Below are 23,956 nucleotides of genomic sequence, written 5' to 3' on the forward strand. Positions count from 1 at the left end.
CCTATGAGTATACAGTATAATATAAAACTATTACTGGCACAGTCAAGCAAAAAGCTGAAGATACAACCATTTACCCACTAATTGCTTTCCTTTAAAAATAACCTTGTGTTCATCACTGTGTGCGTGTTCACTTTGTAAGTGCTTTTCTGTAAATGAGGATTTGTCCTTGAGCTGCACTAAAAAGAAACTACTGGATGATAATGTTTGCCCACATCCTTCACGGTGCATGTGTGTGTGTGTGCGTGTGTGTTTAATACCTAATATGATGCCGTTCGGATTTGTGGGAGGCTCCCACACCACCCTGGCTGATGACAAGTGGACCTCTGGAAACACCACCCTGACAGGTGACCCTGGGACTAAAGGGGTAGAAAAATAGAAGTAGGAGTTGTCAGCATAGCGGACAACTAATGACATACAAAGAGCTGCAGAGTATCTCAACATCAAGCACTTACATTTAATGTGTGACTATACTCTATATGAGGCAGAGAGGATGGTCCCCCCCAGCCCCATCACACAAACGTGTGCACACCCACGAACAGTATAGAGTGAGTGTCTTATAAATTTTTAAGACGTGCCTCTGAAAGATGCAAAAATAGAAAATGTAATTTTCTCTTAACCTCGCCTCATCTGCCTTTGAACCTGATAGAAGTACATGTTCCACACCATCAAATACATGTCAAAGTGACTCACACACCTACGTGTTCCTTAAGAGTAGTAGAGACACACATACACACACATGCACACAGTTCAGGTTCATTATTCTTTGACAAATTGACTTGTTCAGGTTCCACCTCGGAATGAGAAAAACTTCAAATGTGGCAGTGCTCACTGATGTGTGTGTGTGTGCTTGTGTTTTATTATTTTTTAATAAAGGCAGTAGAGGTTGCTGTAATGGTTACTACCTAAGATCTCTGCGTCTTCCAACATGAGTGCACACAAACATGCATGCTCTTTTGCTTCGTTCAACGTGTACAGCTGAACTGAAACTTGTGACACAGTGCCATAACACATACAGGTGAAGAGAAAATGGCGCATCTACTGTTCTAGATAAACTTTTGAGGAGTCTTCGGAGTGTGCCTAAGGAGTCTTTTTTTCTTACATTTGGAACTGAGAGAGATTCTGTTTAAATTAATTATTATGACTGATACTTTTTACACAGCAAAAGCATTCACACATAACCTAATTGAGCATAATAGGATATTCTTAGAGCTTCCTTAATTTGCCAAATATTTCTTATTAACTTTTTTGTTTTCTTGTTTATTAATTTAATCTTTTGTCTACTGTATTTCCTTTATTTCCTATAAGAGATACCTAATTCTGAAAGTTCAGTCTGTTGGAAATGTATTCAAACTAGGGCTGTCAAACGATTAATTTTTTAAATCGAGTTAATCACAGCTTAAAAATTAATTAATCGTAATTAATCGCAATTCAAACCGTCTCTAAAATATGCCATATTTTTCTGTAAATTGTTGTTGGAATGGAAAGATAAGACACAAGACGGACATAAACATTCAACATACTGTACAGAAGTACTGTATTTGTTTATTATAACAATACATCCACAAGACGGCATTAACATTATTAACATTCTTTCTGTTAAAGGGATCCACGGATAGAAAGACTTGTAGTTCTTAAAAGATAAATTTGAGAACAAGTTATAGTAATTTTATATTAAACCCCCTCTTAATGTTTTCGTTTTAATGAAATTTGTAAAATTTTGAATCAAAAAAATAAACTAATAGCTCGCCATTGTTGACGTCGGCGAGTGTGATGTGAGTTGAGCTCCCTACCGTTCTTCCACAGTGTCTTTAACTATGTAAGGTAGTGATTGGAATACACCACACGGTGTCAATGGCGAGTTTTAAATTAATTAGACATCTAGCCAAGGCAAAGTCTGAGTAAGTTTTACGTGTATTTTGCATAGCTATTTTGATTTGGAATGCCAGTTCTCTTTGCATTGAGCACTTTTCTTTTTGTGAAAATAATTTTTTTGAGAGAAAGGAATATTATTTTTGTTGTGCTTTCACCAAATGATACTGTAGCGGCTTAACTGTTCCGCTCAAATGCATGATGGGAAGTTGGGCAACAATGACTGTCAGTGGTGGCTGCAAATGGTATACAGTATGTTCTGCGTTATGTTCAATTAGGCTTGTTAAGAAAATGATTGTCTCCTGTGAGAGATAGGATTATTATTTTTGTTATGCATTCACTAAATGATACTGTAGCGACTTAACTGTTCCGCCCAAATGCATGATCGGTAGTTTGGCAACCATGACTGTCAGTGGTGGCTGCAAATGGTATACAGTATGTTCTGCGTTGTGTTCCATTAAACGTGTTAAGAAAAAGATTGTCTCCTGTGAGAGATAGGACTATTATTTTTGTTGTGCTTTCACTAAATGATACTGTAGCGACCTGTTGCGCCCAAATGCATGATGGGAGGTTGGGCAACCATGACTGTCAGTGGGGGCTGCAAATGGTATACAGTATGTTCTACGTTGTGTTCAATTAATCGTGTTAAGAAAAAGATCGTCTCCTGTCATTCTTCCCCACCTTGTTCGCCACAATACTTAATATTTATTGTGAAAGAGTTGCCAAAGCTTAAGCCATTAAAAGGCGTGGTCCAATGAATGCCTGCGTCCACACACATTTCTCTGCCTTTTTGCTCTCAATGTGCAACGGCGTCATTGTAAACTGTTTGAAGCAACGCATGAACGGGTCAGTCCGTGCAAATATTTTAACGTGATTAATTTTAAAAATTAATTACCGCGTGTTAACGCGATAAATTTGACAGCGCTAATTCAAACCTATTGTTTTTACTGTTTGTCAAAAATAATTATTGGTAATTAAGGTGAAAAGAGTTGAAGATGAAAATCAATCAAGTGAGTAAAGCTTGTAGATTAAAACTTGTTGTTGCTAAAACAGGTCTTACCATCTTCTTTGGTCCTCTGCAGCACAGGGCTGCTGGGGGGTCCGTCTCCCATCCGTGTGTATGCCAACACCTGCAGCGTGTATAGCGTGTACTTCCTCAGCATGCCGAGAAGCAGCGATACATTCCGCTCTCCTTCCGCCAAAACTACACTGGGGGGTTGTTCCGAGTCCTTCTCAGAATAAAAGACCTGAACACACAAACACAATCATTCTTGAGGGAAAAAAATTAAAGAAGACAAATTATCATATATGACTTTACATTAGGTGGATACTACATATTTTGTGACATTTAATGCTCTAGGAGTCTGATCACAAACAATGCCGTGGCCACAAAATGTATCTTGGTATTTCTCAGCATTCCTCCATGTGAGACTTGTTGAAATTGTTATTAATCTTACAATTACCTTCAATTAATTTGAATACATCGGCAAGAATGTTTTACATTATTAGAAAAATGTGTTTGTCCAAGGGCAGCTTAATGTATCAGTGGTTAGCTAGTTTGTTTCAGTTTGGAGGTTTTCTGCGAATAGCTGGTGAACAGTCCAGGGTGTACCGCCTCGTCTTAAATCAGCTGGGATAGGCAACAGATGACTGAAGGCCTCCCACATAACAATATGTTGCTCACTATGTGAAAAAATATATAATTTAGCAGATGTACTGGGGCGTTTATCTGTAGTGCTTATAATGACTTGGGCCACAGGTGAGTGGGAGCACTTAGCTGACTCAAGGCGAGAGGCAGGCTTCACCTTGTACTGGTCATCTTTGATCAACTTCACAAATTCACTGCCATTGTCGGATAGACATCATATCCATATTAACCAAGATGGCAGGCATTAAATGACCATGTTTCAGTGTCATTGAAAACTGCCAGCCCCTCCCAGACAAAATGGGTTGGACATCTAGCAAAATCAATACCAGCTCTTGGGTTAAAGCGCAGCTGAAGAGCTTTTCGGATTTCGTTCTTGAGCATTTTACTTGGTTAAATTATATTAAATGCATCATTTGCTGTCTCAAAACTCATCAAAAAAAAAATTTTTTTTTTAAATTGACCACATAGTTTTTGAGTTACTGCCATAGCAACACCTATTGCAAAAGTATAGCACCATGCTATCCTTGCCATATATTGCAAATATTTTCTTGGTTTTACTCGAGAGATTCGTCATGCCATCTCGATTGGTCGCGACGAATTGCTCACACGAAGGCTTGAGACTATGAGTGGCCCAAAAAACACTTCTGCACAGATTTGGACTGCTTTTGTGAGAGTGAAGCGGAAGAAATCCCTGGCTCCTCAATCGGTTCTTTGTTTTCATCATTTCAGCAACGACAGCTTTGAAAACCTACAACAACACCAACTTGGTTTTACAAAGATGTACTGGCTTTTCTAATTCTAAAATTTGATGCAATTCTGTTGATATAGGGTTAGGGTTTAGGGTTACTGCTGCCTGTTCGTTGAAGTGCAGCATGTTTTTTTTCTTTTGTTGTTGTTGCTTGCCTGTCAAAAGTAGATAGGTTAGCTGACAGGTCGTCTATTCATGTGAATTTGATACATTTATTGCTAGATCTATAGGTATTATGTAAATTAAAATGTCCCCAGCACCAAATAGGTCCTCTGCTAGTTTTTTTTTTTTGGGGCCTGTCACAGGGTAAATATAAAGCCTACTAGCCTAGCTGTGAATTTGGATTGAGCTTGATCAGTTGGTCATTACTTAGTTTGGTTGGTTATGATTTTGGGCTTTGGGTTGACATAAACTCCTCAACTGTTTTCGCAGTGACCACTAATTATATCACATAATGACTGGTGAAAGAAAGGCTCATAAGTAAAATCACGATGCTGGACATGTGCTTACCACTCTTCCGTTTGTGAATCTCGAGCTGGCAATCACCAACATCTGCTGTGCCGAGTAAATCATCATCTAACGCTTCAGGTTCAAACATGTAGGGATTAATTGTAGATCATCTTTCCTGGGAGCACTTGCTATCGTTAGCGTCATGACAGAGCGATCCTGAATTGCTACTTTCGGTTGAAATAGCATTGATATCGCTGCTGCTGCTATGTTTGCTGTGGAAAAAGTCCAACATGTGTTCAGTTCCCTTCTGGAAGTTACGTCACACTTCCGGGTTTAGGAAGGGACTATTAACGGAGTGAAAAAACGCCTAAAAAAATGCAAATTATCGTTGAAGTTACGTATTAAAAATTACATGGTTCTTTTGACCAACTGGTCCAAAGTTTATATTTATAAAATTACACCACATTCCAAAAAGGTTTCAGGAGTGTAAGCATACCTGTCAACCCGAGGCCGTTGGCAATCTTACAAATTGTTACGTATGCCCTTACAAATTGGTGACTAATCTTACAACGTTGTATATAGCGTGCAATATGAAACAAAAATAAAACTCAATTTTTAAAATAATATGAATTTATTGGTAATATTGTAAGACATAACTTGGAGCAATCAAAGAACAATCAATATCTTCTGCTACATCATGATTACTAAAATTTAACAGTAACTTTGTTATAATTGTACTGTATGTAGCACTTTTAACAATTTCTATCATGTCTTGATGGTTGCACTTCATGGCCATTCAGCTCGCAATTCAGTTTGACTTGAAGGTAGTTCGTTAGTGTGTCCAATTATAAATTAAAAAGGTCAATTGATAAAATTAACTTACCGATGCAATCTTTGAGTCAGGGAACATTTCTTTTGTTAATTCTGAGAAGTGATCAGCAATAGTTGCAGGCAAATTGTGTTCGGCAACAAATTGGCAGAATAAAATCTCCGCTTTCGTCACTTTTAATTCTACAGACTTCATGTTTATGACCAGTGTTGTTAATCTTACTTTTAAAAAGTAATTAATTACAGTTACAAATTACTTCTCCCAAAAAGTAATCGAGTTAGTAATTCAGTTACCTGAATGTAAGAGTAATTAATTACTTGGCAAAGTAACTGGTGTTACCGTTCATGTTTTTTTTCTTCATTAAAAAAAAAAAAAAAAAGTAACTTTTGCTATGTTTGGAAGTCATTTAATGTTGTGAATGAACTGTTAAAGTTGTTAAAATTGCTCCCGTTTTTGCATTACTTCCCTTCTACTTTCAACGTGTAAGGTTTTATTACCGTTTCATCATTTAAAGATAGATTCAAGTCAAGATTTTGCCGATTTAGGAGTATTTTAGATAAAAAGTTAAGTTCGCTAGGAAGATTCACTACAACAGCCTTTCTAAGAAGTCTACTGCTTTAAAATTTAAAATAACGCTGCCGAGTCTGTCATTTCGCATGTAGTTCTACTAGTATATGCATGTGATATGTAGGCGTAGATTGTAGGCTGTCGGCTACCGTCAGGAAATATTGTAGCCACCTAGCCTAGAATCGCATTTGCTACAGTGTCACAACAAACACTTTTCTCTCTCCGTGTCTGACTTTTCTCGCGTCATTCAACTAACGTAGTAACGCATAGTAACGCACAGTCTCGTTGCCAAAACGGGGACAAAATCCAAACGGAGAAAAAAAAAACGTAATGCACGAAAAATGTACAGATTTTGAACGTACGACGTACACATTTAAACATCAGTGCTCACTTGTACAAACTACGCCGAAACCGTACAACTTGACAGGTATGTTTAAGTGGTAATATGCCAAATACAGTTCATTCTTAGACCAACTCCAGTGTGTCTCTCAATGTCAGTTGCAGCCATTGTTCTGACATGCAAGTATTTCTGAGATGTATACAAAAAATAGGGAGTACATGCAAAGTTCACAAAGGAGGCCTGAGCTGAGATTCCAACTCAGAACTTTAGGACTGTGAGGTAAACGTGCTAACCACTGAATTGCTTTGCTTTTTCTGTGTGAATAGTTTTTTTTTTTTGTAGATCCTCCCTTAGCTTCTCAAACTGCCAGCCGCACCTTACAAGAAAGCAGAAAGGAAAATGTCAGGAATGACTTGAAGGGAGCGCAAAGCAAAAAGTCAGGAGGTGCTTGTGGCAGCTGGGAAAAAAAAACTATTGGGCCTCTAACGGCGAAAGGAAGCGAGCACTGCTGGCAGCTGCTTGTCATCTCAGCACAGTGGGCACGATCGCATGCTGCCACACACACCAGGGAACAATATAAGTGTGCCATGCGCTCGAGGCCTAACGGATTATATAAGCAGATTTCTTTCCTCTTTTTTTTTTGAAATCTCCAAACAATGGCTGGTGGAGTTATTTTGTTTCCTGCATATTAACACGAGCATGTCAACACAAGTGGAGACAAATCCTCCTTTATTCATTCCCTTTGCAGATTAAGACGCATACACAATTTCAACATCACATTAGCCAAAATAGTTTTGTTCTTCTCTGTGTTGGAAAAACACAGAAACAAAGCTACCAGTCGTCTCACTATGCTCAGATCAAAACAACAACGTACATTACAATAAGACCTCAGGGGATGTGAGGGGGAGGCTGTGAAAAGCAGCGGTACAGTGTAGCGCATGAAGAAGGAAATAGGAAAGATGAGCACATCTTGTAGTCTAGCTCTTCTATTTATCTATGTCTTGGTTTCGATGAAGAGGTTTGTGACATTGCGCAGGTTTGATAGATTGTATTTTTCTTTTCTTGTGGATGACACTCTAATGATGAATCACCGTCATCTTTTCTTCTGTCATGTCAATACATCTTGTTTTATGGCCGTGCAACTACTTCCTCTTTTTTTTCCTCATTAGCATGTTGGAATACGTTTGTCATGTATGTAAAGTCTGACATGTACATAATAGCTCACTCACAGACAGATTTTCAGAAAAAAAAAATCAGATGACTAAAGATTTATTGTTGTGTAGCTTCTCAGTCATTCAGCCATCTGTGTCAAACCAGAAAAGCTATCTCTACACAAAAGAGGAAGTTTAAGATGTCACCTAGCATCTGCCTATACAATGTCCTGACATCTCTCATCACTGAGATAACCTTCTTTCAAAGGGAAGCGTGGCTCTAATGAGCTGGAGAGAGAACCACAAATTGGTATGCAGTACTAACCAAGCCTGGCAACAACAAACACAACTTATCATTGACGGCCCACTGGAAAAACACTCACCGAGGAAAGTGTGGGGGAAAAAAGACTGCACTTAAACGCGAGCAGTCCAGTTGCCTTGATTCAACCTTTTTGGAATAAACATTTATTTTATACTTTGGGCAGCGTATTTGCCATGTGAAAAAGCCTCACAACAACCCATTGGGATATAAAGTATGCATCCCAGCCAGATAGATAACATTGCAGGAACTCATAGTTTGAAGTTATGTTTAAATAATGCAATTGCAGTTACTGGACATTACATCATGTCTAGCTTTTTTTTTTTTTTTTTTTTTTTTAACCCCAATCGTGTGAGAGTTGGGGTGTCTGTGTGACAACGAGGGCAGGGTGAAGGAGTGTAAATGGTGTGTCCATTTTGTGTGCACCTTGTATCCGAGGATGGCCCCATTCCGCTTCATTTGGGGAACGGGAGACCACATGAGCAGAATTTTGGAGGAACTCACGGCATCAGCAGTCACATTGACAGGAGATCCTGATGGGACTGTAGGAAAAACATGTTTGGGTCAGGTGTACTTAACGCTTGCAATCTACTTGCTCCTTCATCTGAATCACCTCCGCATTCCTCCTGTCAGTCCTCTACTCATTGAGGGGGAAGGAGAGAACATGATGTGAAAAAGAGGCTCAGGTAGTGTGGAAGGTTAGATTCTCTATGTGACTTACATTTAAATACTACAACATTAGCTACAGCATTTCAACAAAGGAGTAGATTCAATAAGGTATCAAAGAGCAGACATTAACTTGTATGTTCATTCTCAAGGCCTTTTCACACTAGCAGTGCAGGCAACGCACAGTTCATCTCTGACTAATGTATTCGTTGTGTCGTTACCCCCGCAAAGGAGCGTTGCTGGGCCTTTTAGGCAGCATGGCAAGAGTACATTTGCGCAATGCTCTGACCTCAAAGTGCCTCCAATAAGAGAGGTTTTGACAGAGAGATCTCATGCAAATAACAGTGTAAGGACAGTAGAGGAAGCCTTAATAAATGAATTTTCCAAACATTGGGACACTATAAAAGGCCATTTAAACTTCTCGTTCGGCAGCCTTAATGATATTTTTGGACAGTAAAGTGAGTTTGAGATCTTTTAATAGTATCTCAAATGCTGGGTGCTGATTTGTGTGTTGGCTTACTCTGACAAATCTTGTATGCTGTTGGCAAAATTTGTAAACAGTGGTGGAAAAAAACATATTTATAAAAAGGTTTAGCACTTGAGTTACTGCTATTGTTTTTAGTTTTCATCATGGAATTTTCTTGACTACATTTTAAATACAAAATAAAGTTTGAATTGATCTGATTGGAAATGGCAGTGGAAAAAGCAAACAGATAATGTAGTAACAATAAGTAATAATAATAAGGTAGAAGAAAAGGAATGTGCCTTTCCAACTGTGTAAAAGATGTTTTGCTTGTTTTTACATGTCTCTGAGTTTTGAAATGACACAGGGAAAAGAATGTTCTGAAAGGAGAATCAATCAAATGCTTATAAATTGCATTGCTGAGTACACAAAAGGCTGCAATTATTATTTTTTAAGAGGTAAAAATCTGTTCCTCTCTCGCTTCATATTTTGCCAACGTAACCCCTCTGTCTGAATGACAGGAGTCCTAGTTTGTATCTGCCTTTCGAATACAGTGCTTGAATATACAAAATCAGCCACCACTAGAGTTGTCTGATATTATCAATAAAAACATTTTAAAATGATATTGACATCGGTTTTTCATTATCGGTTTTGGGTCAATATGCATATAGCAGTGCTGCCATGTCCACTTATTGCCTGCCTGTGTTTCTGGTGTTTTGACTCCCCCTGCTGGCGCTAGCTGTAAATGGATTTGAAAAGTTCCAGCACTTTCTGCTGATGTCATCATATGTCGACCCGAGCTCATTGTGAATAGAGAGAGCTTAACGGACAAACTAACGTCTGCAGCCAACTTACAAGAGCAGTTCTTGCCATTCACCACATTGTTTTTGCCATATACAAGCATCACTTGTACCGTAATTTTCAGGCTATAAGCTACTACTTTTCCCCCTCATTTTTAATCCTCTGGTTTATAGTCCAGTGTGGCTTATTTGTTGATTTATTGGGTTAATAGGTAACGCTTTATTTGACAGTGGCATCATAAGACTGCCATAAGACAATCATAATTATGAGATGACACCATCGTGGGCATTAATGAATGCATATGACAGATGTCATTAAGTGTCATCGGGCAAATTATGGCACTAACTCCATTTATGTCCAGCTCACATCTTTTACATCCATTCAAAAATGAGATAATTTTCCGGATGACATAAAATGATATCCGTCATAAGCATTTATTAATGCTCATGCAGTGTCATGTCATAATTATGATGGAGTTATAGCGCCACTGTCAAATAGTGTTACCAAATACCACAACTAGCAATTACTGAAATAACTGGAACAGTAACTGAAGAAATAAATAGCACAGAACATGTTTTTGATTGTTATTTACATCTGTAGCGCTGCAATGCATGCTAAGAGGCATGTTGAACAACAACATTGTTGACAACAGGTGGCAGGAGAGGTTGCCTGTCCCCCCTTAAGGGAGCGGTGATGGCCAAATGAAGCTTCTTGAAGCAATGATGCTTTGTAGCCAATTGGTTCAAAGCTTCATGGTGGTTCATTTGGTCTTATGACAGTCTGATGTGCCGCTATCAAATAAAGTGTTACCTGTTAATATCTTTTGGTGTAAATATCCCATAATACAGTGAGGACAGCTGCGGCTTATAGTCCAGCGCGGATTATCTATGAACAAATGCCGTTTTTGTGTCAAATTTGGTGGGTGGCGGCTTATAGTCAGGTGCGCCATATAGTCCAAAAATTATGGTAAGTAATATTCTTCATTTGTTTTATATTCATGAGCATTGTGAAGTGTATTGGAGATGTGTATATTTCGTTTTGTTTGCATTTGTGGTAAAATGTGGTTACATTATGTAATTGCTTGCCAGCTGTACTACCAGTTGCTATTCAAATTGACACGTAGTGCATACTTTGCTTTATTTGAGTTCAACAATGAATATTGTGGAACATATGCATCTTTTCCATAACTTCAGTTGACGTGGTTCTCCTATTTTTCCACAGAATGTTTATTAGGAAAAAACCTTGAAGTTGTAACATTTATCATTGTTAAAGCATCCGGTGGGGGATCACAATACAATTAGCCATAATATGTTAAGTCCACGACCGCAAAAATCGGTATGGGTTTGATATCCGTATCGGATTTTGGAATTGGACAATACCGGGATATCGGTTAAAAAGTCATTATCGGATGACTGTAGCCACCACAATTCTTCTCAGGTTTGTGCCTGGTTTTGTACGGCCAAAATAAATCAGGCCCAATGAATTCTTACCAGATTCAGCTGTGCGTGCAGAGACAGCATCGCTCCAGGGGCCGGGTCCAATGGAGTTGTAGGCCTGTATCCGGGTCCGGTAGTGGGTCCAAGGATCCAGGCCTTCCATTGTGACCTCACCCGCGGCACCCTCGACCTCCACGGTCCGGTCCTCTGCCAGGCCGTCTGTCCTGCGTACGCGAAGCCGGTATCCCACCGTCTCCGGGCTGCTGTTGTACTCTGACTCAGGGAGAGGCTGGAGGAGGTTCATGATTACATTTCAATATTTGCTTCTTCAGTTTATGAAATAATACTATAAACTAAAAAATTTTTTTAATTACATATATTTTTATCATTTTTTTGTTCCATTGAAAGAAATTAAGGATCTGAAAGAAAACAAGGGGCAACCTATAGGGCCTAGCTAAGCACAAGAAACTATGACCTTATACGCAAAGATCTAAACATAGAGAAGTCAGTTTTCCTTGTTAATCATGACCCTGAATAAAACAGGAATGACTGGATTTGATTTGATATATTATTAATAATGTCTAAAAAAAAAAGTTAAGTCAAAGGTCTTTGACAACTTTTAAATCAATGTGTTTCACAAATTATATTAACATCCACAGTTTAAAACATTTTTAATAACTCAATTATTGTGCTCAATAATATAGTGGTACATAAAATGGATGGATGGACTGATGGATGGATGAATATAATCATGAGATCACAATTTAATGCTGATTTATGATATAAGGAACCTAGTAATTAAAAACAACCCAACACACAAACAACAAAGTAAACAACCAAACACACCCACCCACAAAAAAGACAATAAAACCTATACAAAAATGGATGCTTAGTCCAAACAGTTGACAGGAAGTCATTTGGTGCTAGCGAGATAAAATCTTACTATATTCATTCGTATGTCAATTTAAAATATATATGAAAGTCATAATTTAGACCCAAAAAGGATTGAATATGCTAATCTTGAATACAATTTAAGTTGCAGTCGGCAGTCCTATACAGTCGAAAAGATACCGCAAAAGCATTTGCTCTTCTGGTCATTTGAATGACACAGATGGTGTGGGAATCTTAAGTAGATCTTAAAAAAACCTTTTACAATCTTCTTCCCTTTGACATGCCGTCTCCTGATCACCTTCCTCTCCCATGTACCGTTCACCCTTCATCATCATCTTTGTGCTCGCCTCCTCTCTCATTTCCTGTCACCATCACCTCATGCGCCCTTCTACCCTTTATGCTTTGTCACCTCAATTTCTCCATCGTGTCATTATTTATTACCATCCATTCACTGTGTAAAAGAGCTTCCATGGCCACGGTTGCCTATAGCGCGTTTTGGACAATGTGTGCTATTGCACAGTTTACTTCGAATTTAACTTTTATTTATTTAATTTTAATAGAACCAGAAAAATACTTGCCACGCTTCTCTCTGCTGTGCAGACGGCCTTGGATGGGTGAAAATGTGTGCTTGTTTGCAGGTTAAAAAAAAAAAAAAAAGCCATTGACATGCTGCACAGGTAGTTGCATGCTGTCTACGTTTGATTTTACAGGGCAAAACTCTCATTCGAATTGCTTAAATGGAAAATTTCTCTGCTTCACACATTTACTTTGCTAGCGAGAGCTGGGAGCGACGAGGGGAAAAAACGGCTGCAAGGATAAAATGACAACGTTGTGCGGGGAGCGGGTGATATGACAGGATAAGAGGTTGAATCAATAAGGAGCAGAGATTTCGGAAGTTTTCAAATAAAACCTTGGCGACCTTACGCTGACCTATTATACTGTTTGCCCAGAGAAGAATTTTATTTGTGATACTAAGACAATGCTTTCTGATTTGTTTACTCTGGTTGGTTGGTTGGTTGTTTTGAGTGACTGCTGACTACCCCTTTAAGTACATTTCAAATATTATGAGTTTCGAATGCGTTTTTCTAATGAATTCATTTTATAATGTATTGACGGGACACGGGGCGCGGGGGCGATAAATAGGGGCCTGCACTGTTGGCGAGGCCGTCAAAGCTGACCGAGTGCAATCACAGACAAAGAGCTTTTTGCATTGAAAATTCTTGTGAATAAATGCTTAAATCCCTGAATTCTTTATAGATATCGACGTAAAACAGTCTCGATTCTTGGTTAAAAGCAAAAAAAAAAACAAAAAAAACGGACAGTTAGTATTTATTTTATTTAAATATGTCGACTGCGCTGCTAGTTAAGTCATTGTGGCGGCCCCTTAGTACAACAAACAGCTTTTTGCGTTGAAAATTTTTGTGAATAAATGTTTAAATCCCTGAATTCTTTATAGATGTGGACGTAAAACAGTCGCGATTCTTGGTTAAAAGCTAAAAAAACAAAAAAAAAAAAAATGGACAGTAAGTATTTATTTTATGTAAATATGTCGACTGTGCTGCTAGTTAAGTCACTGTGGCGGCCCCTTAGTACAACAAACAGCTTTTTGTGTTGAAAATTCTTGTGAATAAATGCTTAAATCCCTTAATTCTTTATAGATGTGGATGTAAAACAGTCTCGATTCTTGGTTAAAAGCAAAAAATCGAGCAGGTAGCATTTGTTTTACGTAAATATTTCAAACTATGAAGCTAGTCTGTAAAGAAATTAGCAGCCATATGTAAAAAAAAAAAAAAGCTTTTTCCGTTGAAAATTCTTGTGAATATATGCTTAAATCCCTGAATTCTTTATAGATATGGACGTAAAAGAGTCTCGATTCTTGGTTAAAAGCAAAAAAAAAAAAAAAAAAAAAAACTGGCAGTTTGTATTTACTTTATGTAAATATGTCGAAGAATGACGCTAGTCCGTAGCGGTTAATTTTTCCCATTTACTTTTTCACAACGATTCAAAATGCATGCATGGTACGAAAAATATAATAATTTCCTTGAATCCTCGAACAAATCGCTTCTGAGACAATTCGTTATATTTTTAGGCGGTACAGCTTTCGTACTTTTTCAATCCTACATCAGGTGTTGGATCACTGGATGTGTTGACTCTGCGACCGACTGTGAATAACTGAAGCGGACTGAAGGGTGAGCCCCAACTTAAAGGCGTTGTGCAGTGAGGGTGGAATCTGACCCGTCAACCATTATGAAGTCTATGTTACAGATTGTGAGTGCTATTGCTTCCTATGATTACAGATTAGTTGGCATTTACGCTGGTAAGCACACGCACGCAGACGAGACAGAATTAACGCTTCACAGACGAAACCCTTTAAAGCAGAGTACAGGTAGTCTCCAGGTTACGACATGAACGAGTTACGGGATTTCGACTTTACGATGCTGTAGTTTCATCCGCCATTTTGTCTCCAGTTTTTTTTTTTTTTTTTGTAAGACGCTTAACAGTGTCTTGGCCGCCATTTTGAGCTCCGTATTTTTCTGGTATCCATCAGCATTGATGGTCAGTACAGTATCTTATTTTTTACTTGATTTTATTAGTATGATGGATAATACATATTTTTACAGAGTTAATTTGAGATTTAGGGGGTATTTAGGGGTACTAAAAGGGTTCATTCCGATTTATGCAGAACTTCGGGTTACATCGCCAGTGTAGGAATGGAACTCTTCGTAACCCGGGGACTACCTGTAGTTTGTATGCGAATACCTTCCAGCTGAAGCAAATGCCGGTCTGCGTAGTAGACCGTGCTGTGAGGTCAGATGGGTGTGTGTCAGGGGCAGCCTGTAAGGTTTGGATAAGCCTGGAGGGGTCGCTCAGAGGGCTGGAGCCCACAATGTTCACCTGCTGCATCCTAAATCTAAGGAGAACACAAAAACAAAAGGAAAGGTAAATCAGCAGGAGGAAACAAGTTCACAAGAATACAATTAAATGAACAAACAGAGCAGAAAAAATGAATAAATTCTGTAGTAATTTGATAATATTTGATGTGCAACAAATCACAAATGTCGGCGTGTCTAAACTAACTTTAATTCATCCCTTTTTAACACTACTTTTCCTATTAAGATTGTGGGGTTCAGAACCCAAGCCTATGGAGGATCAGGAGTGCCAAAATTACATAAATAAATACACTAATAGATAATTAAACGTATCATTAAAATGTTATTATTTAGGTATTTAGTTATTTGTTTCTATATGTATTCATTCATTTCAATATTTATACAAGGTAATTGATTTATCATTTAATTTTTTTGGGATGTATTACTTATTTCAATTTTGATTTATTTGTATTTAATTACTTCAATATTTCCCTATGAATGTATGTATTTATTTATTCCAACATTTAATTATTTCAATATTTTATTTATTTATTTCAATATTATTCATTTCTAATTTTCTTTCTTTCTTTCTTTCATTATTTATTGATTTCAAAAGTTTTTTTTTTTTTTTTTTACCTTTTATTCATTACATTGTGGCCCTCTAGTAATAAGAACATTGTTATTTGGCCCATCAAACTGGGTGGGGTTAATGTTGATCAAGTCATGTTTGTTTCCTCACATGGTGGCAATTGTGGAAGTCCCGCCTGCGCTCACTCATGAGTCAATAACGAACGTATTCATTTCAGCAGAAGATATTCCTGTACGTTAAAAAACAGAGCAATGTATTGTTGTTATAGGTGTTATCTCGGCTCTCTGATCAAGATATTGATCAAAGAGTATTTGAAAATTTCAAGGACTTTTCCAGAGCATCTCCGTAAATGTAAATTCAAGGGCACATCACAAAAGAGACCAATGGTTTGTGACTTAGTAGATGCTAAAACTTCATGCAGTTCCCACCCAATCTCTTAAATTTGATGGACTAAATGAGTTATCCATTTCATGCTGTTAACGGGCAACCAGAGAATAGTATAGAATAGAATAGCCCTTTATTGTCATTATACAGTTGTACAATGAAATTGTGGAGCATCTCTCTTCATAGTCCAGGACAAATAAAAATCTCAAAAAGGACTTGCTAGTATAAAATACCACAAATTAAAAAGTTAAATAAATAAATATTGTCAGCAGGGCCGAGAACCAAAAGTGGTGTTTGCCATGTGGCATGTTTTTTTTCCATTTTGCCACATGGCAAAAACTTTTTGCCACATGCCAAAAAAATGCCACATGGCAACATTTTTTTGCCGCATGGCAAAAAACACTTTTGGTTCTCGGCCCTGCTGACCATTTACGTCACAGGTGTCAAACCGATTCCAGAAAGGGCCTAGTGGATGCTGGATTTTGTTCCAACCGATAACGCGCAGAGAGTTTAACCAATGAACTTCCTGCTGAAACAAGCAGCACCTAACAAAGTTTTACTGATTACATATGTAAAAGATCTAATTGGTGAAAAGGTGTCCTCTTCATTGGTTGGAAAGCAAACCTGCACCCACTAGGCCCTTTCTGGAATCGGTTTGACACCTGTGATTTACGTGTATGTTTATAGGCACATTTGTCTTTTACTTAAAGAAATGCTGCAGTAATTTGGGAACTGTTTCCAAAGTAGGGTTTCAGAAACAGAAGTAAGGGACTCCCCCAATCCCGAAAAAAGGAGGCTAATAGAGAGACGGGATGCTGTGGTCAATTATTATTACTTATAATTGTTAGCGTCCGCAAATGCGGAAACAAGGTTGGACCTCGAAGCGGACAACAACGGGAGATACGTACAAGGGTTTAATGATTGCAAACAATAAATAACACGTGGGATAGTAGAAATAACAAAAGAAGTCCGTGACAGCAGGTCGACGGAGCTCAATACTACAAACTCGAAGGTTAACTAAGACGATAGGCAGCGAGCCAAAAAGCCAAAATAAAAACACTCAAATACCTGCACACGGTAGAGGTTACAAACGAGTGCAGCACACTAACAAAAAAAACCCAATGCAGGGGCGTAACAAGCAAATGTAGCGAGATGTCAAATGGCGATCAGCAAAGCAAATATCTCGGCAGCCTTCTCTGAGATCACCCGTGCTTAAATGCTACATTGATGAGCCTGCATTGGATTCAGGTGCGACGTCAGGAACGCCCCCACTAACCCACTAGCCCAGCAACAAAACACAATCTAACCAGCAGCAGAATGTCACAATAATTTCATGAAAGTTGCACTCTTTGGCCTTTGAGAGGTTTAAAAAAGTTTACTCAGTTCATTCAGAGTTTATTATTATGAATTTATTTTTACTTTCTTACTGTTGGGCTAGTATTATACTTTGTACTAGTCTTTTTCCTATTTTGCAATGGTAAGCAACAGCCTGACAAAGTCTTGATAGCAATGATTTCACATCCAATTATGTAGCTCTTTGGGGAAAAAAAAAAAAAAAAATATATATATATATATATATATATATATATATATATATATATGTATATGTATATACATATAAACGGGGTGGTATCGGTATGGTATCGGTATCGGCCAATACTGCACAGCCAGGTATCGGTATCGGGGCCAAAAAATGGTATCGGTGCAACACTAACAAAAACCTGACGAAGCTGGTGATTTCTTTGGCGATGCTACCACAATAATAATTGCCCGGGCCCCGGGGGACCACCCTGGGTCCCGGGGGGGGGACGGTGGCTCCTTTGCTGGGCGGTGGGAGGAGGGATGGGCTGCGCATGGCCCCCCCATCCCCCCCGCCCGCCCTCCCTCCCCGGGCTGGCTGGGTGGGGGCCGTGGCCCTGGGTTGGCGCCCGCGCGGTTTCTCCGCCCGTCTGCGTGGCTGTCGCGCGCCCGGTGGGGTTTGCGTGCTGCTGGATGTGGTAGGGCATGCTCGGGTTGGGGGTTCCGGTGCCGGGATTGGCGATGCGGCGGCGTAGGGTTGGTCGCCAACGGGCTTACACTCATAAGAGATTCACACGATTACTGGGTTCTAGATCACAGAACTGATTTGTGTACACTCTACCCCTTTCAATCACTTAGCTTATAGTCTTATAGACACCCCCACCCCCATTCTCCTCTTTCACTGGCCAATTGGCCCCCACATGGTGTAAACCGGAAATACATCTCGCTGACGATAGCACCAGCATATTAGTAACTAGTTTAGATGTTCAATGTATTTCTTGTTGTTGTTTGTGTATGTGTTTCTTTTCTTTCTTCTCTTGTATTTCTTTTCTTCTGTCCCCCCATAATCCCTTCCTGTTCGCTGCTTTGTCATAATAAAAAGGTATTTTGAATGATCACAATGGGAGTATGTCAGACTCTCCATGTGAAACATTAAAACTGTTCAGAATCCGGGCACTTAGACTTCCATTCTCTGTGTCAAACAGCTGAACAGGACAGGTTTAAAAAAAAAAAAAAAAAAAAAAAAAAAAAAAAAAAAAAAAAACAATAATAATTGTCACCTTAACTTATGAAGACTGGCGAATGATGGTCGAAGGAGGACCATGGAGATCGTAAACATTCTACGGCTGTATTGTAGCTCACTAATGTGCACCCCACGCTCATATTTTTCTATCATTTGCATCTCCATTTCAATGGTAAGCGTCTGGTTTTTCCTTGTTTCACCACCTGTACCATTCTTTTCTAAACCTGTGTTGATTTCTCTCACAAAAAAACTGTCATGTGTCGTATTTCGAGCATGTCATCGGATGTAGGAAAAATTGGCGAGTCAAATTTTCCGCAGGATGTTGAAAAGATAGTGTTTTGAAGCCCTCGTACGTCGCGGTACCACTGTACTGCTTTACTCTCCTCAGAATCTCAGCATTAATGATCAAGCAAGAAATGTAGTTCATGTTAGAGGTTACTTTTGAAAGTCGAATTTCATATACACGATCCAAATCAAATGCATCACACCTTCACAGACGGAACACAACATGCAAGATATGTGGGGAGAAACAGAGAGAGGCCACACAGCTGTGTCACTGGCTACATATTTAAAAAGGTGAAGAAGAAAAAAAAAAAACAAATGTGATGGCATATATCTATATATATTTCTATTTACAGGAGAGCTTTTGCTGCCCAACACATGCAGTCACACGTATGATTGAGAAACGGCGTGGGCAGAAAGCGAGCACGTCTGTGTCGGTTATTTGAGAGAAGGGCTGTAAATGTGTTAAAAATCAACATACAAGTATACCACTTCACCTAATGTCCCAGTGGGTCCACGTGTGAAAATATAATCCACACATGTGCGCACACACGCATGCAGTGTCACATCCCATTACAGAACGAGTTGCATGCAGAGTGGATTCCAAACAAGAATAAAGTGATACCTGGATTTTTTCCCCCTTAATTCATTCCATGATGCTGTTCCCAGGTAATATTTACAACTGAAATGGAAATCATCCAGCCCTAGCAGAATTTAGTAATTATATTTCCCTTCGTCTTACCCTTTTTCTCTTTGCCGCTGGCAGACTCACAGCTGGGAATGAACCGCTTTAAAGTAGCCTCCGAAAGGTGAAACTCAGTCACACTTTTTTCTACCATCCAGCTCTCATTCTTATTTTCTGTGGAGTTCTGAGTTAATTGCTTCGTTCATAAGCCTATTACCAGCAAGCACTTCTCTGCTACCCAAATGCACATTTTTTCTCTACATCTTCAATGATGCCAATCGTTTAGTCACATTGCCATTTTGTTTTTCAGGATAGTGCAAATGGATGTTTAGCGGAACAAAACCGAACATACTCATGCTTTGTGGTGAGTTAAATTAGGCAGTTGACAAGAATGTCGTCGTTGAAGCTCAATTTTGGATTCTGGTTGACAGGTTTTCTCATTATTGGCATGGAAAGAGTAAAGGGGATTTGACAACGTTGACAAAAACAACAGCCGTTTGTAGGGATGGGAATCGAGAACCGGTGTGTACCGATGCAATGGAATCGTTTGGCAATTGATGTAATGATTCTCTTATAGATTCCAACCAGCACGATTTACATTTCGAAATTTAAGCATGTTACACACGTTTGAATCGGCAAGCGCGGCTACATAATTACTCTTGGAGAGACTTCTCATCAAGTGCAACCTGGAGAAAGTCGTTGACAAGTGAATTTGCATTGACTTTCACAGGCCAAGTCATTATTCATGAGACCACTTAAAGAAAGATGATTTCCCCCCCCCAAAAAAGCTATTAATGGGTCTATTGTATTCCTCGTCAAATACTCTATAAGAAGAATATAACATACATGCATCTAAAATAATCCTAAACAATTTTATTAGCAATTTTAATACTCCTGTTACAAAGATTCCATGGGTATCCGTTCGTTCCCATAGCAAACAGTCAGTTACTTCCTGTTATTGTCCTACGTCATGCGCGCTAAGTGTTCTGGGACCGAGAATAGGCGTAAGGTGCGCATTTCGAGCAGAGGACGGCCACCTGTTAGAGGAAGTATTAATCCGTGTGCGTCCATGAACGAATGTAAATATTCCCTTTTCTGAAATCTAAAATCATACGAGGAGATTAAGGAGGAGCCGGGGGGGCATAGCTCCTCCCTGGTGGCCGAAAATGTCATTGCATGTAACTGACTTTCTTATACAAGAATTTAAAATTAAGACTGCCGGTAAAATGTTGTTTATAAAAGTTGTAAAGCAATAAAACAAACAGCAAAAATGAATTAAATGTACAAAACATTTTTTTTGTTTTGTCATTTGTCAAAATTATTTTTCGAACACAAGTGACAAGCACCTTAGAGACGGCCATTTGCTTTGCTTAGCCAAAACCACCTGAGAAGAGATTCTACTTCTCCACTAGGTAAGCCAGAAAAACACGCGCTTACAGACACACGCACGCACGCACACACACACCCACACACACACAGCTGGGATGCCAGTATGTACGAGCAGGAGCTGAGCTATTATCCAAGCATATATTTTGAAAGTTAATTTTATTGCTGACACTGCGTTTTGGGGTCATCAACTGTTTTGCCCCATCCCCCCCCCCACTACAAAAGTCCAACGTTTGTACAACTTGAACAACTGTACAACCATTTCTGATTATTGCTGTTAACTTCTCCAATATACTAGTGACTTCATGTATAACAATATACTTTAATATAACTTTTAGTTCTTAATACAACCAATTAACCTATTTCTACACTTGCATGGCAGTTAAGAATGTTAAAACCATACTTTAAGTATTACTAAAGTTATTAGAGGCTGTCGACATATGTCATGTCAACTATTTGACATATTATTTCTCAGATTTTTTTACGAGGGAAAAAATAACCATGAAGAAATTGGAGTTAGCTAAGTGTCACGCTCTCTACTTCTCTACCTCTGTCTACTTTGTAATGAACTCTGTTCTCTCTTCGCTCATCTCCTTTCTTCTCCCAGTAACTCGCCCCTCTCTCCCCGCCTTGCTCACATCCCCACTATTTGCGAGAGGGTAATGAGGATCTGCATGCAGCAGCTGTAAGGTGCTGACAAACAAAAATAGTCTCATATCGAACTGTCTATGTGATTTATCTGACTTCACCTGAGGCTTGCAATACAGCAAAAACTGCCAGAGAATAACATTTGGGAGAGAGCCGATGTGTGAGAGTGGACAGTATATATAGAAATACTTTTCTACTATTTTAAAAGAGTGTTTCCCGCTTACCTATACTGAGTGAAGGGAGTGAGGTTGGGTATCTCCAGACTGTCAGCACCTGCCTGGTTGTCCAGCTGGTAAACTACCCTCCATGAGTCTTCAGTGCCATCCTGCTTCACCACCTAGGAACCACAAAGAGATGCCATTGTCTGATGGACTCTCTAAGGATGCCCAGGCTTTTGTGTGAATGCTGTAGGGACGCAAACACATACCTGGGCTTCTACAATCCAACGGGAGATAGCGGTCTTCCCGTCAGGACCGGGTCGAAAGCGTAGAGTCACGGCCCGAGGGCTGATGTTGGAGATGATCAAGTTTGAGGGTGCACCAGGAAGTTCTATAGAACACAGGGAAAGTATAATAAAGTCATTTTAAAACAAGGAAATACTCCAATTTAAAGCAATACTAAGGTAACTTTTCAATCTTTATAACATTTTTGTAACATTTGTGATATGTCGACTGACAACTAGTTGAATGATACTTCTTTTATATCTTGAGTGGGTCTGTATCGCTTTCACCGGCTCTAATTAACTTTGAGTGAGGAGGGTGGCAGGTAATGTTCCCTCTAATTTTTCATGTGTCTGAACAGACACACAAGCTCCTTGAGCACTCTGCGGAACACAGCAACATCAGATGTGTACAGGGTGGCCACTAAAGGTGTGCGAAATTTCCGAATCTCAGATTATTCGCGATTCGGCTGTGGAAGATTCGAGAACGATTCACAAACATCCAAATTCCGATTATTGAAATATGCGGAACTAAAACAGAGTTAGCGCAGTCTTCAGGATGCAATGAGGGACGGACCGGGAAAACACGGGCGGCGCAGGGCACTGAGAGAGGCAGGCTGCCACCAGACTCTATTGGAACGTCATGCTCAACTCATGCCGCTAGATAAAAAAACAATCGTAGCTGCTACAATCTACACTCACATAATGCTACAGTAGATATCGCATATATATAGAACAAAAGGCGAAATGACAGACTCGGCGGCATTAGCACATGTATTGAAAACTAGACGCAAAATGACAGACTGGCCGGCGTTAGTAAACAGCCGCCATCTTAAAGTAGTGGACATCTCTGGAAGTCTTTTGTAGCAAACCTTCCGAGCGAACCTTATTAACGTTTTTTCTAAAATACTTGACTTGAATCTGTCTTTAAATGATGAAACAGTTTTAAAACTTTCACAAGTCGAAAGGAGACACAAGGGAAATTATGGAATAACGGGAGTAATTTTAACAACTTTAACGGTTGATTAACAACATTCATTCAATGTAGTTTAAAGCTGTTACTGTTTTGAAGTGTTAACTTGATACTGAAATAGTTTATTTAAGCCTAAGAGGTTTCTTTTTTTTTTTTTTTTTTACAATTTTTGTAACTAATGTACGAAAAATTAAAAGCAGCTAATAGCTGAGGGGGGGTGCCTCAATAATCGATTTATAATCGAATCGTAGCCTCTAAATCGTAATCGTAATCGAATCGTTAGGTACCCCAAGATTCCCACCTCTAGTGGCCACACACCAATATCACACCTGTTCAAAACCTTGGATCAGAGCAAGTTACATGGCTTATTTAAAGAATGAAATTACAGCAGCATTTTATATTAGTTTACTTTTAATTTAATTTATTTGGCCTACTTAAAATTAAAAAAACCAAACTCTTGTTCATGAGATGTGTACTATGTTATATGTGAGATTCCTGTTTTAAACATAGGAAGAGGCCTGCTTTGGTCTGGGTAAGGTCCTGTTTGTGTTGACTTTTATCTCGTGCGCTGCATAGATTTTCTTGTTCGCTGAATATATGCAAGCAGTGCGCAATTGCGCACGCACACAGCTTAGAGGGAATATTGGTGGCAGGAACCCCGCCACACAAAAAATTACAAATGTACTGATTGGTTGACAGCATACGTCACTTCCCCCTTTCATTATAAAGACGGAAGTCGACGCGAACATTTTTGCACAAATTCTGCAAAGGTGGAAAAGCAACAAAAGAGACAAAAAATTTTGTCCGAGAAGGGAAAAAAGGGAGGCTACCAGGGATTAAAGCATACACAAGAATAAACATTGGCCCAGCTTTCACTCGCTGGCCTGACCCCAAGCCCCCCCCGCCCCCCAACCGAATTTGTCAGCGCTGATAAATTCGGGTGCTGCTGGAAACAGAAATGTTATTTAATTTATCTGCAG

General features: G+C 39.1%; 1 protein-coding gene across 4 annotated transcripts in view; it reads right to left on the reverse strand.

Annotated features, from left to right (window-relative positions):
* sdk1b (sidekick cell adhesion molecule 1b) overlaps positions 1-23,956 on the reverse strand; it is a 620,017-nt gene that overhangs the window by 75,377 nt on the left and 520,684 nt on the right. For all 4 annotated transcript variants that reach the window (XM_057843728.1, XM_057843727.1, XM_057843730.1 and 1 more), the window contains 7 exons: positions 21,992-22,113; positions 21,789-21,901; positions 14,939-15,089; positions 11,342-11,576; positions 8,348-8,463; positions 2,930-3,116; positions 258-356 (listed from right to left, as the gene is read on the reverse strand). In XM_057843728.1, the coding sequence (XP_057699711.1) occupies positions 258-356; positions 2,930-3,116; positions 8,348-8,463; positions 11,342-11,576; positions 14,939-15,089; positions 21,789-21,901; positions 21,992-22,113 (1,023 nt within the window). The remainder of the gene's footprint in view (positions 1-257; positions 357-2,929; positions 3,117-8,347; positions 8,464-11,341; positions 11,577-14,938; positions 15,090-21,788; positions 21,902-21,991; positions 22,114-23,956) is intronic.

Source organism: Corythoichthys intestinalis, chromosome 8 (assembly GCF_030265065.1).
Source record: "Corythoichthys intestinalis isolate RoL2023-P3 chromosome 8, ASM3026506v1, whole genome shotgun sequence".
In the NCBI taxonomy this organism is placed as follows: domain Eukaryota; kingdom Metazoa; phylum Chordata; class Actinopteri; order Syngnathiformes; family Syngnathidae; genus Corythoichthys; species Corythoichthys intestinalis.